Source organism: Onychostoma macrolepis, chromosome 08 (assembly GCF_012432095.1).
Source record: "Onychostoma macrolepis isolate SWU-2019 chromosome 08, ASM1243209v1, whole genome shotgun sequence".
In the NCBI taxonomy this organism is placed as follows: domain Eukaryota; kingdom Metazoa; phylum Chordata; class Actinopteri; order Cypriniformes; family Cyprinidae; genus Onychostoma; species Onychostoma macrolepis.
This window is the reverse complement of record NC_081162.1, coordinates 8204689-8217140: the sequence shown is the minus strand read 5'-3', so window position 1 is coordinate 8217140 and position 12452 is coordinate 8204689. Positions and strand designations below refer to the sequence as shown.

The 12452-nt window shown below is 38.5% G+C and overlaps 1 protein-coding gene across 2 annotated transcripts in view; it reads right to left on the bottom strand.

Annotated features, from left to right (window-relative positions):
- Positions 1 to 63: 63 nt before the first annotated feature.
- The window catches only part of adgra2 (adhesion G protein-coupled receptor A2), a 79109-nt gene continuing 66720 nt past the window's right edge, over positions 64 to 12452 (bottom strand). For both annotated transcript variants that reach the window (XM_058785444.1, XM_058785445.1), the window contains 8 exons: positions 12151 to 12351; positions 9494 to 9683; positions 9044 to 9252; positions 8224 to 8351; positions 7855 to 7978; positions 7060 to 7208; positions 5429 to 5518; positions 64 to 4398 (listed from right to left, as the gene is read on the bottom strand). In XM_058785444.1, the coding sequence (XP_058641427.1) occupies positions 2958 to 4398; positions 5429 to 5518; positions 7060 to 7208; positions 7855 to 7978; positions 8224 to 8351; positions 9044 to 9252; positions 9494 to 9683; positions 12151 to 12351 (2532 nt within the window). In that variant the 3' untranslated portion in view covers positions 64 to 2957. The remainder of the gene's footprint in view (positions 4399 to 5428; positions 5519 to 7059; positions 7209 to 7854; positions 7979 to 8223; positions 8352 to 9043; positions 9253 to 9493; positions 9684 to 12150; positions 12352 to 12452) is intronic.

The following is a 12452-nucleotide window of genomic DNA, read 5'->3' as shown; positions in this document are numbered from 1 at the left end:
CGTGGGCTGGGATACTTCTCATTAAATCACATCTAGGAAACATAAAAATACGAGTGAAGTAACTTTGAGTTTATGGCATTTTTCCAAACCTTTATTTTGCATCAGGTCATTGATAAGGCACAATCTTAACATCTATAGGAAATATATTACTGAAATCGATACAAAAATGTTGCTATCATTTTCATATTGAAGTGAGTGACAAAAATATAAATATTCATGTAATTATTGAAATCTCCCTTTTAAACTTCGAGATGACAATCAAAACATTATTTAGGATAACACTGAATTGTATACTGACCCTCAGAAGCTCTAGGCCTACCCAGAGGCAAAGAAAATTGTTCATGCAAATATCACAATGTCACATGAAAGCATTATGCGTAAACAAGCCATTTAAAATTTCTATCTTTTTTAAAGGAAAAAAAAGTATTACATACAGATGGCAAACTTTGAGCAGGCCACAAATTCCATGTATTATTGTACTACATTCTTTGTTGTTGTAGTTTCAAATGACACTATGCACCAAAAACTACTGAAATTGTATACAACCAAAATTATATAGAATATGTAATCTGTAATGACATGATGATGATTATAAGCCTTCATAAGCGATAGTTTAACTTACATTAATCACAAAATTATCACATTGGTCATGATGACGTGAAATGCTTTTTGATTTGGGAAAAGGGAGGACTGGTTCTTTAGCAATATGTGGTCTTTGAATGTTTAAGGGAGATTTCTGGCTTGAAGGGGTAAAAGACAAATGGGACGCTACACAATATCAAATAAGCTCGAGCTTCTTTGGCATACAAATTTCCCTGAACACACATTAAAATAATTTTATTTTAATCAAAGTGTAGCTAAAGCTAAAGACAGGCAACGCTTGTGACTTTGTCATGATGTGATCTAAAATAATGGCACTACAGTTAGTATCTGATAGCTTGTGGACCTTGGAAAGAAAGAAAAGCAGTCAGTGCAAAGAACTGAATTCCCCTTTTGCTTTTGGTTGGGATTGTCCATTCTTTGCTTTCGTGAGAAAAAGACATTCTGACACTCTTGAAAAACAAAAGACCTATTGAAAATAAGTATTTGTTATCACCAATGCCTTGTTCCTCAGAACTTTGCATAAGCTTAAGGAGTACTAACAATTCCAGGTTGATTAGTAGTTCTTCTTGCTAACCATTTGTGGGATGAACAGTGCTTTGTAATAAACAAAACCCGCTCTATGTATGGTAATAATCTGAAGATAAAAAGTGTAGGAGGTCTAGCTTTGATTGCTAGTGTGTTTTTAGACTAAAACAGAGAGTTTATAAAACTGATTAGGCCAATCCTCTGTAAAATACTGATATCATAAAATTGCATAATTACAATTACAATTACATCAATATTAATACTGATATGTATAATATAAATACGCTATTATTATTTATAAGACTATGCCAAATGCTCTATTCATAACCTGAACCAAGTGCTAAAAAAGCCCATGTTACACATGGTGCTACAACAGAACATGTATGGACAAACACTTGCCCTTCATTATCAAATCCCTTAGTAAATCTGGAGTGACATCCAAAGCAGCTGTCACTTTGTTGATATCATTTGTCCATCAACAGCATTCATTATCAGTGCATTTGATCAATGGCAGGAATGGCCCAATAGAGGGCACTGTTAAGCAACATTTTCCAAATGGTTCCTATTCCCTAAAAACTGCATGCAATAGTTCACTTTCTGCTGAACAACATTAGAAGAATAAGAACGACATTCCCAGCACCAGTTAACATTGGATGGAATTGTTGGGGATGGATGGATCAATGGCAAGTCTTTGTTTTCTATATCTGTGTGGGACTGATGTCAAAAGCTGCTTATTAGTGCCAGAGAGTTGAATTAACACTGTAATGGTCAAACAATACATACATAACACAATGTACATTCTTACAGACATGTAAATGAAATAGTGTAAATAAAAACATATGAACACACAAGAGACAAAGACACAGAGGGACTGAACAAGAAAACGTAGGTAACAAGCAGACGGTCCTCCATCCTGATGAATATGCATAGTCGGAAACAAAGATCAACACAGCTAAATGGCTAAACTTTAGGTTCAGATCCCTTGGCGTATTCGATATTAAAAGATTTGTTACGTTCAAACAGTTTGTTAGGTTAAGTGGTATTACAGGAAAACATAAGCACTCAAAATGATTTTGCATATTTTGTCAAACCAACTCCTCCACCATTGTCTTTAAAGGAGTCAGGTTTTGCATACACACTCCTTATTTTTCTTCATATAAAACAGCAACTTCTCCTTATTAACATGCTTAGCATTAGCTCTTAGCATGTTGGACGGTTCAAAACTTACAAGTATAGGTGGTTCATCATAAAAGAAGCCATTCTCTTCCCTGCTGAAAAAAACCCCTCTTGAACCAGCCTAAGCTCCAGTGTTGTAATACTTGAAACTGGACGAAACAGGACTCTGTCTGAAGTCTGTCTCGAGTCTTAGTCCGAGTCAAGACAGTGACCTGAAGAGGGTCTTGAACGAAGCAAGGTTTCACAAGTGTCGCGTGAAACTTGTGCTCCAGAGGCATAGTAGATATGCACGAGTCGGCAGAGACTACAAAATGTATCCGCAGTGTTAGCAACTCGTGTACAGTAGTACTTGAGACTGGAATCTGAAGAAAGACCATAAAAAATATGAAGGCAGTCATCCAGTCTTAAGTTCTACAACACTGCTAGACTGGTTCCCTGGTCTTAGCTGGTTTAGCCAGTCTCCCAGCCAAGCCAAGCTGATGTTTAACTTGGCTGAAAATTGTCCAAAACCAGCCCACAGACCAACTAAGCCCTCAAACCATCTTAGAATGGTTTAAACTAGTTTTTCAGCAGGGTTGTGGAGAAAGAAATCCATGCTCTGGCTCCTGGCATACAGGTCACACCTTCAAGAAACCTTCAAAGTCTTTCAACTATTATACAGTCGTCTCGCTCTTCCATACCCTGCTCTTCATACCAACCGAACCCTGTGATTGGTCAGTTCCGCTAGTGTCCAGTTCCACCACGGATCCCTTTAGTGTTCCATTTGGCGCTGAAACTGTTGTCAACGAGGCCGTCGCAGTGACATTTGATGCCACGTTTAGAGGGAACGAGCTCCGCTTGGACTCTCTCTCAGCCGCGGCGGCCAGTTTAAGATTGTCTTTGCTAGCGCTGCGCCGTTGAGTGTTCTGCTGCGTGGCGGACCTGCTTGCCACCGAAGGCAACAGGGGAAAAGGTTTTCTACTTCCGCTGCTACCTCCATCGCTACCTTCCGAAGGGCTCGTCGCTAGTCCCTCCCCTCTGTGCCGCCCATTGGTCAGAAGGCCGTTCTGACCCTCTGAATGGCTATTCCGTAGACTTCCATTCTCACTGGAAGCGTGTTTGTGTAGATGGTGGATGTTTGATTGCTCTGTCCCAGAAGGTCCCAAAGCGCCCATGCTACCTCCTCCACCCGCTCTGAGAGCTTTGAGGCGGTAGTGCCCTCTCCCGTCCCCTCGGTGATGGTATTGCGTATTGCCACCCCTTGTTCTACTACAAGCCTTCCTTCTTTGAGGCTGCTGGATAGGCAGTAGACTGGGCAGCAGATTGTTGGCCGGCTTGTTGTTCTCCGTGCTCGTGCTTGTGTTGGTATTAGTTCCCGTTGGTGCTCGGGCGGCGTTATTCACGTTGTCCTGTGTCACTTGAAGGAGGTTGGTGAGTTTGCAAGGCCCGACGGCAATGCTCGTCGTCCCACTTTGAGTAGAAGACGACCTGGCAGAAGAAGAGTAATTGTTGGTGTCCGTCGGCGGATGGCATCCTACAAAAAGTTGGGAGCCCCTTTCCGAGGCACTCTGGACGCCTACGGTGGCAGTGCAGGGGTGGGAATAAGCTGGCATGGGTTGGGAGCGACGGTACCCGGGGCAACAACTTAGCCACGCCGCCTGGACATCCAAACGCTTGAAACAGTGATGGAGCACCAAGAAGATCCCTAATCCCGTAGCTGTTCCTCCATACAGGCAGCTGAAGAGTTTCCGCTCTCTATCCACGTGCCAAACAGCCATAGCGCCGCAGCACCACAGCCCCATAAACACAAACTGCGTCGCCACCAGTGCCAAACACTGGTTCTTCAATGAGTACTGGTCCTCCACCGTCGTCCCAGCATGCACCGGGCCCGCCACAGAGTCCGTCGAGAGCAGGCTAGTGCTGCCACTGATTGCCGGTTGGCTCTCAGGCAAGTTTGAGGGTTCGGAGGCAGAACAAGGAGGATCTTTGGACTCCTGGAAGTTTCGGCGCCTCAGGCAGAAAGCAGTGCACAGGAAGTAGATCCAGGTCACAAGAATGATCAATCCAGCTGGAATGTAGAAAGCTCCGAAACTGGGTTGCCATACCAACCAGCAGCTGCCGAAAGGTCAAGAGCAGTGAAAAAGGTCAGAGAGGGTAAAGGCGGTAATTAGTCAAATAACAGAAACACAAAGCAAGCTCTGTACAAAATGGACACTTTTAAAGAGCCTGTAAGGGAGCGGCCCAGCATGTGTAATAAATCTGCAACAAGTATCAGACAGTTAGTGAAAGAACAGAAGCTAATAAAAAACTCAATGTATGACCTCAGACAATTTTATTTTATATTAAGTGTCGCCAGTCTATCTGTAAGACTGTAATGTGACAAAAACACTATAAAATTTCTAACAACAATATCATTGTGAAAGGCCTAATTACTGTATGATTTGCAGTACTATCTCATAAATGACAAACACTGAAATTAGGTTAATCTTTTCAACATGTTTCTCATGAAATGCATGTTTTGCTTATCACTCATTATGTTTCAACAAGTCAGAATGCATGTCAACATATGCACTATAATAGCAATGTATATACATGTGTGTATATAACAGCTTCTATTTTAATATACTTCAAAATATAATTTATTTCTGTGAAGCAAAGCTGAATTTTCAGCATCATTACTCCAGTCTTCAGTGTCACATGATCCTTCAGAAATCATTCTAATATGCTGATTTATTATCAATGTTGAAAACTTTTTCAGGATTCTTTGATTTGCATCACAGAAATTGATAATATTTTAAAGCATGTTAAAACGGAAAACCAATATACATTACTGTTTTTTCTGTATTATTGATCAAATAAATACAGCCTTGATGAGCATAAGAGACTTCATTAAAAACATTAAAAATCATACTGATCCCAAATATATATATATATATATTAAACTGTATAAATGATATATACTGTAAATATAAATGTTGCTATTGTTGCTAAAGTAATGACAGGTAAACCTGTGGAATCTTCTTTGACCTATATATCAAGAATCAGTGTTTTAATGTTAGCATTATGTAGGTTGTTGATAATATAAACATTTAAAGCTTGACAAGAGCAAACTAGTTTTCCTAATGTTTTAAAACTCAATACTCACTAAGGAATGTTGTCGCCATAGTTATTGATGTTTACAGCTGCAGTGATACCACATATGATAAGTGGGACCCCACCAGCTATCAAATAAAACCTATTGAGGGAAACAGAGTTAGAGAAAAGAAAACTGTTAGTGGTCAAGTACTAGCCACGCTAACATTTTAATCACATTAAAAAGTACTGCAAAGATAGAAATAATGGATAGCCTATCCTTTTACTGTTGTGTTGTCAAGGTGGACACAAAATATACATAAAAAACAAGAGATACAAAAAATAGCTCAAAAATTTTAATGTGCGTAATGCTACTGTCTATTATATTTTCTACAGATGTTCTCTTTGACCTTTGCCCTTTGCTTGGCGTAAAAAAAAATTGTGTGGTCTATACATTAGGCAGTTCTGTGTCACTGTCTGTCAGTGAAGAGCCAAGTCTGGGCTCCAGACAGTGTAGGAGAGAGGGGAAACATAACAGGATTTATCCCAGGAGGCAGGCGTGGGATCTGGCCAGACCTCCCCAGGGGATGTGGAGAGCATGGAGGTCTAGGGTAAAAACAGAGAACACAGACTAGAGGGAATGAATATATTTGCATGCATGTCTCTGAGGACATGTGAAAGTTAGCCTTAACTAGTCCTATCCCTCCTTTGATTTACAACTTCTCTGTCCACTTTTATTTTTTTCCATTCCACCCATTTGCTCTCTTTTTCCTCTGTCTGACTCTCCATAACAGCAGATGGGAATCAGCTTTTATCTGGACAATGGAGGTCTTTGATTAGTTTTTACACCATGGTGGTCCATTCAGTTTCTCTCAAAAGCCCATTTTGCTCCTGTACACGCCTATCAATAGTTTCTACTCAGGAAGTGCTAATTCAATATGACGTCTGCCCATAAAACTGTCAATGTTTTGGACCGATTTGAGATATGACAGCTGCTCTGAATACTAAAAGGTTCTGATTAAACCCATACGCTTCCTTTTAAGATGATGACAAGAAACTTTTAATGTCATCATCAAATGTGATGTTCACACCATTACAAACGATAGACTTAAGAATGAACTTAAGAGATATTTGCATCTGTTATAAAACGCACATATTCAGATGCAAGGACAAGGGATCCTATTGTGTGACAAAACCAGTTTCAAGATCCCATCCCCCACTGAATCATATCCACCTTCCTCAAAGCCTGATCAAAATGTAGTGTGTTAGTGATATCTAGCTAATTGAAAGAACTTTTTTTTAACCACTTAGCACTATGCTAAGCTAGTATCCTAAACTGTTATCTTGCTAATCGAAGGATAAGTGAAAGTTCTGACTGCAGTGGTGTTTATTAAAAGTAGCTAATCCAGCTTAGAATTATATCTTATGTGTTTGGACAAAAGCACTGACATTTCTCATTTGAACGGCAAAAAAAAAAAAAAAAGGCCAAGTCGTTTTACCTCATGTTCCTATGTAAAACAAATACAGTCCAAATAGGCCTATTGATTGGATTACAAAGTATTTTTGTTCTGTGAGGGTTTTATGGGCACTGGGGCCATATTATAGAGAAAATAGAGTTTAGAGTTTGAGTCTGCTTGTTAAAGATACATTTCGAAAACAACCTGTTATCAACTAACGCTTCCAGCCATCCATGATTTCACTGACCTGAGCATGGGCCGCTGGGTTGGTTGTACAGCAGACTCTCCTTCTAGTTGTTGTGGAGTCCTTAATAAGGCTTCTTTATAGATAACTCTGGCACTGACTCCGATCCATAACAAAGTGGACAGAGAAGAGTAGTGAAGAACAATCCCCACCTGATACAAAATTATAAATACATGAGTAAAACAAGTAGAGTAACAATACATTAGTGCATAGAAAATAAAATATCAGATAATATTTTAATCTGTTGCTAATGTATTTTTTAGTACAATGCTAAATAAAAGTTAGTTTATGGATTTTGTCTTTATTAACACTTTTATTTTTCTTTACTGTTTTGTATTTACATTTTGTACATTATTGCATTCTTTGTTTATTTGTGAAACGACCTTGAAAAGCTTGGAAAGGCACTTAAAGAGATAGTTCACAGCAAATAAATAAATAAAAAGAAAATTATGTTTAAAATTCTTTAATTCATTCACCCTCAAGTTGTTTTAAACCTTTATGACTTGCTTTCTTCTGTTAAAAAAGAAGATATTTTAAAGAATGTGGGTAACCAAACAGTTAATGGTAAGCCATTGACTTCCATAGTATTTTTTTTTTTCCACTCTATGCAAGTCAATGGCTACCATTAACTGTTTGTTTGCAAACATTCTTCAAAATATATTTTTTGTGTTTAACAAAAGAAAGCAAATTATTCAGGTTTGAACAAAGTAGAGTAAATAATGACAACATTTTCATTTTTGTCATTTTCATTTTAATAAAATAAAACATTATTATTATGTAAGAGAAATGAGAACTTACAGCCTGGCATACAACTGGGTAGCCTGTCAGAGTGATGCCTCCAGCAAATACTGCAGACGTCATTGCAATGTGGAAACTAGTGTTCAGGAGGGTGTGCCAACTCTTCCTTGTGATTCTGATAGAGCTGATGGCAGGAAAAAAAAAAAAAAGTGAATTTCATATAGATGTCCACTTCTAATTAAACATGTTAGGCTATTCAAAGTAATAACAAACCATGCAACAGCATAGAATTGTGTTACCTTGTAGTAACAGTTTGCAAGACTGTTTTCTTTTAGTTTTTGAGTTTTTGGGGTAATGACATACATTTGGCCATGTGGTGTATGTTTTCAGTCTCAGAATTGTCACATTTTAACAAAGTGAGACAAATACCTGTGATGCAGTATATAGGTGATGATGATGGTGAAGAGACAGAGGAGCAGCACTGCAGTACAGGTGTAGATCACTGGATGGAGCACTTCCACTGGAATCAAAGGTGAACCCGGGAAATCTGGCATCTCCTGAAACATTGACAGGGAAAATGGAAAGAAACTTAAAAAATTCTTACATATCACTTCATAGCCGAGCTATAACTCTAGGACACCTAAAAAAAGAATAGGTGTAAGAAATGCCACTTTTTTTTGGTTTAGATGCCATCTTCTAGGCCAATACTGCTGATATCAATAGTAACAAATGGAATGAAACATTTAACCAAACAGAACATTTTTGTGAGGAAAATAAATTAATTAAATATAGCCATTTTTTCTCATGAAAAAGGTTCAGAGAAATTGCTCTAAGAACCAGTATTGGGTTCTTCAGTGCCAAGAGGTTTCAACCAATCTCCAAGATATGTCCCATCTATTACAAATGACCTCAATAACAAAAACAGTGTTGGACCTAGCTGAACATTACAATCCTTTGATGCATGTCATGATGAAGAAATGTTGCATAAAATATCAGTTTGTAATAGGAGACCTATCCTCCTCAAGTAAAGGACTGACTGTACAGTATCTCTCTACAAAGTGTAGGCAGGGAAGGTTATCTTACCAACTAGATAAAACCAACCACAATGGGCATTAATCAAGCTGGCATACAAAACTTTGCACTTGGTTAGCAATGAAGGATATGGAGATGTTGGCCTGAAAAAAATATATTAGGAGGCATGAAAATTACAATACCACAGGTCATATCTGTATTTTTATAAAGGTGTTACCTGAAGTACAGCGTAATTGCTCAGCACAGAGCAGCGCAGTGTAGAGGTGGACGCATCACTGTGGGCCAGCTGACAGCCATCCAGACTCCAACTCCCATGATGCTCCAGCGCCTGCAAGCTCCAGTGGGCAGCAACAGGGTCATTTCCAGGTGACGTGTGTCGTAGTGACACAATAATGGGATCGGACTGATTCCACATGCTACAACCATCTGAGAAAGAAGGAGAGAGAGAATGCAGGAAAGTTTAAATCTGTGCTCTGGTAAAAGTGCTTTCTGAAATTGAATGGATTAACTGTACTGATTTGAATATTTTTTGAGTCCAAGGATGAATTGTGTTGGTCTTCTCCCAAAATGCCTGTACTACATCAGTATACAAGCAGCTACTCAGAGCATTGTAAAAATTTGATGAACGTTTTCAGTCCCTTGAATGTTCGAGCTGAAGGCAACCCACCAAGGCCAACGTAGATAACAGGAGTGTTGACGCCACGTCTGCGGGCAAGGTCCGAATGTCCTGTGAAATTGCTGGTAAATGGGAAGAATCTTCCATTGCGGAATGCCACAAACTGCAGCTTACAGTCAGGAGGAGCGTTCGGCGGAAAAAGAGAGGCAGGGAGAGACACTGAAGCAAGAGCCACTGCATTCTAGAAAGAGAAACACAAGATAAAATAAGTGCCAACCAAAAGCAGTACGTTTCAGTGATTTTACCATGGCTAAATGGCTTGTTTTTACATGTATAAAACAGCAGTAGTAGCAATATGATACCAATGATTATGACAATAAACTATTTTTAGGCAACACAAAAACATACCCCCCCCGTAATGCACAAAAAGTTTCAATCTGTCAAAAAGCAGCACACACTTTAGCATATTTTTATGCCATGTTCAAATCTATTAACATAATTATTGACATACAGTATTGCTTGCGACTTACTGACATAAACATTATAATTAAAGTTTATTTGGAGTACTACTTGTGCACAATGCTCATTTCTTAATATTAAGCCTAAAATGTGTTTAATGTGACTATTGATGAGGAATGTGTGATGTTTATCAGTCTTTAAATGCAAGATATTTAAAGTGTACCTAAAAATTAAGCCTCTTATTAAGAAACCACAACTAGATCCTAGTGAATTGGCAAATTACAGACCCATTTCAAATCTTCCGTTTATGTCTAAAATTTTAGAAAAAGTTGTGTCTGCTCAATTGTGCTCCTTCTTGCAAAAAAAATGATCTCTGTGAAGAATTTCAGTCAGGTTTCAGGCCACATCACAGCTTGTTAAAATTACAAATGACTTGCTTCTTGCGTCACAGACCAAGGCTGCATCTCATTGCTACTTGATCTAAGTGCTGCGTTCGACACTATAGATCATGACATACTCATAGATCGATTACAAAACTATACGGGTATTCAAGGGCAGGCTTTAAGATGGTTTAAATCCTACCTGTCAGATTGCTACCACTTTGTTTATTTAAACGGGAATCATCTCAATTATCACCAGTAAAGTATGGAATACCACAAGGATCTGTCCTAGGTCCTCTGCTATTTTCAATATACATGTTGCCCCTTGGTAATATTATTAGAAAATATGGGATTAGTTTCCATTGTTATGCTGATGATACTCAACTATATATCTCAACAAGACCAGATGAAACTTCTAAATTATCTAAGATAACAGTGTATTAAAAATTGAAAAGATTGGATGACCAATAATTTTCTCCTATTAAATTCAGATAAGACAGAGATATTACATATTGGACCAAAAAACAGTACACAGAATCTCTTGGATTACAATTTGCAACTAGACGGATGTACTGTTACTTCCTCTACAGTCAAAAATCTGGGTGTTGTCTTTGACTTTTGGAAATTCATATCTCCAATGTTACAAAAACAGCATTCTTCCATCTTAGAAACATTGCCAAGCTACGAAACATGTTACCTGTTTCCGATGCAGAAAAGCTAATTCATGCATTCATGACCTCTAGACTGGACTATTGTAATGCACTACTAGCTGGTTGTCCTGCATCTTCAATAAACAAGCTACAGGTAGTCCAAAATGCAGCGGCTAGACTCCTTACCAGGTCAAGAAAATATGCTCATATTACCCCAAATTTACAGTCTCTGCACTGGCTACCTATTAAGTTCCGTATCAGTTACGAAATATTATTACTTGCCTATAAGGCCCTAAATGGTTTGGCTCCTGTGTACCTAACTAGTCTTCTATCATGCTACAATCCAACCCGCTCCCTAAGGTCACAAAACTCGGCTCCCAAACTCTGGAAATTTGGCTCCCAAACTCTGGAATAGCCTTCCTGATAACGTTCTGTGTTCAGACACACTCTCTCTGTTTAAATCTAGATTAAAGACACATCTCTTTAGCCAAGCATTCACATAATGCATCATATAATCTGATCAAACGCACATTATTATTTAGCTTGGGTTGAAAAAATCATTTTTGCTTGGATGGAACAGCAGCTACGCTAATTATGTCTCTATTTGTTTCTCTGTTTCTGCCACAGGGTTTACATCCCATGGTAACTAGGAATTACAGAAGCTTCAGTCTGGATCCAACCCTTAAATGATCTGAGATGACCAACCACCTGAGAAGAGATGATGCCAACCCCTCAGAGGATGCCAACCCTCAGACAACATACAGAATTACCAAATTTTGCCATAAGTTAAATATATTAAGTTTCTACAATATATAAATATATTGTAGAAACTTAATTTCCTGTGAAGCTGCTTTGCAACGATTTGGATCGTAAAAAGCGCTATACAAATAAACTTGAATTTAATACACTTGAATTGAACTAAAGTATACTTGCAATAATGCTACTTTACCACATTTTAATGTACTTCAGTATATCTTTAGTTGGACTTTAACACTACTTCCTCACAATTAAAGTGCATTAATTACAAAATCAGTTGTTCCAGTTTAGCAGACTTTAAGTATACCACACACACACACACACACACACACACACACACACACACACACACATACTGAATCTAACTATCTATCTAGCTATCTGTCTATGCATATATATATTACTGCAAACATATACACATATACACTTGTATATATACACTTGCACACAAAACACGACAAACCTTGACATGAAAAGCGTTCAGCGAGGTGTTATGTGTTCCTGTGGTGCAGCGAAATCGCAGTTGCTGCTCAAGGGACGATTCAATCCCATCATGCCCCTGGCTCCCTCCTGTCCCCTCTCGTCTCTGATAGACTGTGCAGCTCATGCCAGTAAAATGAGCAGGACGAATCATGTGAGCCTCCATCACGATGTTACGAGAACTCTAAGAAAGAGAGGAAATATGCTGATTTGGTGCTAAGATATCATTTCTTATTATTATCAATGTTGAAAACAGCCATATTTGATCAGGATTCTTTGGTGAAT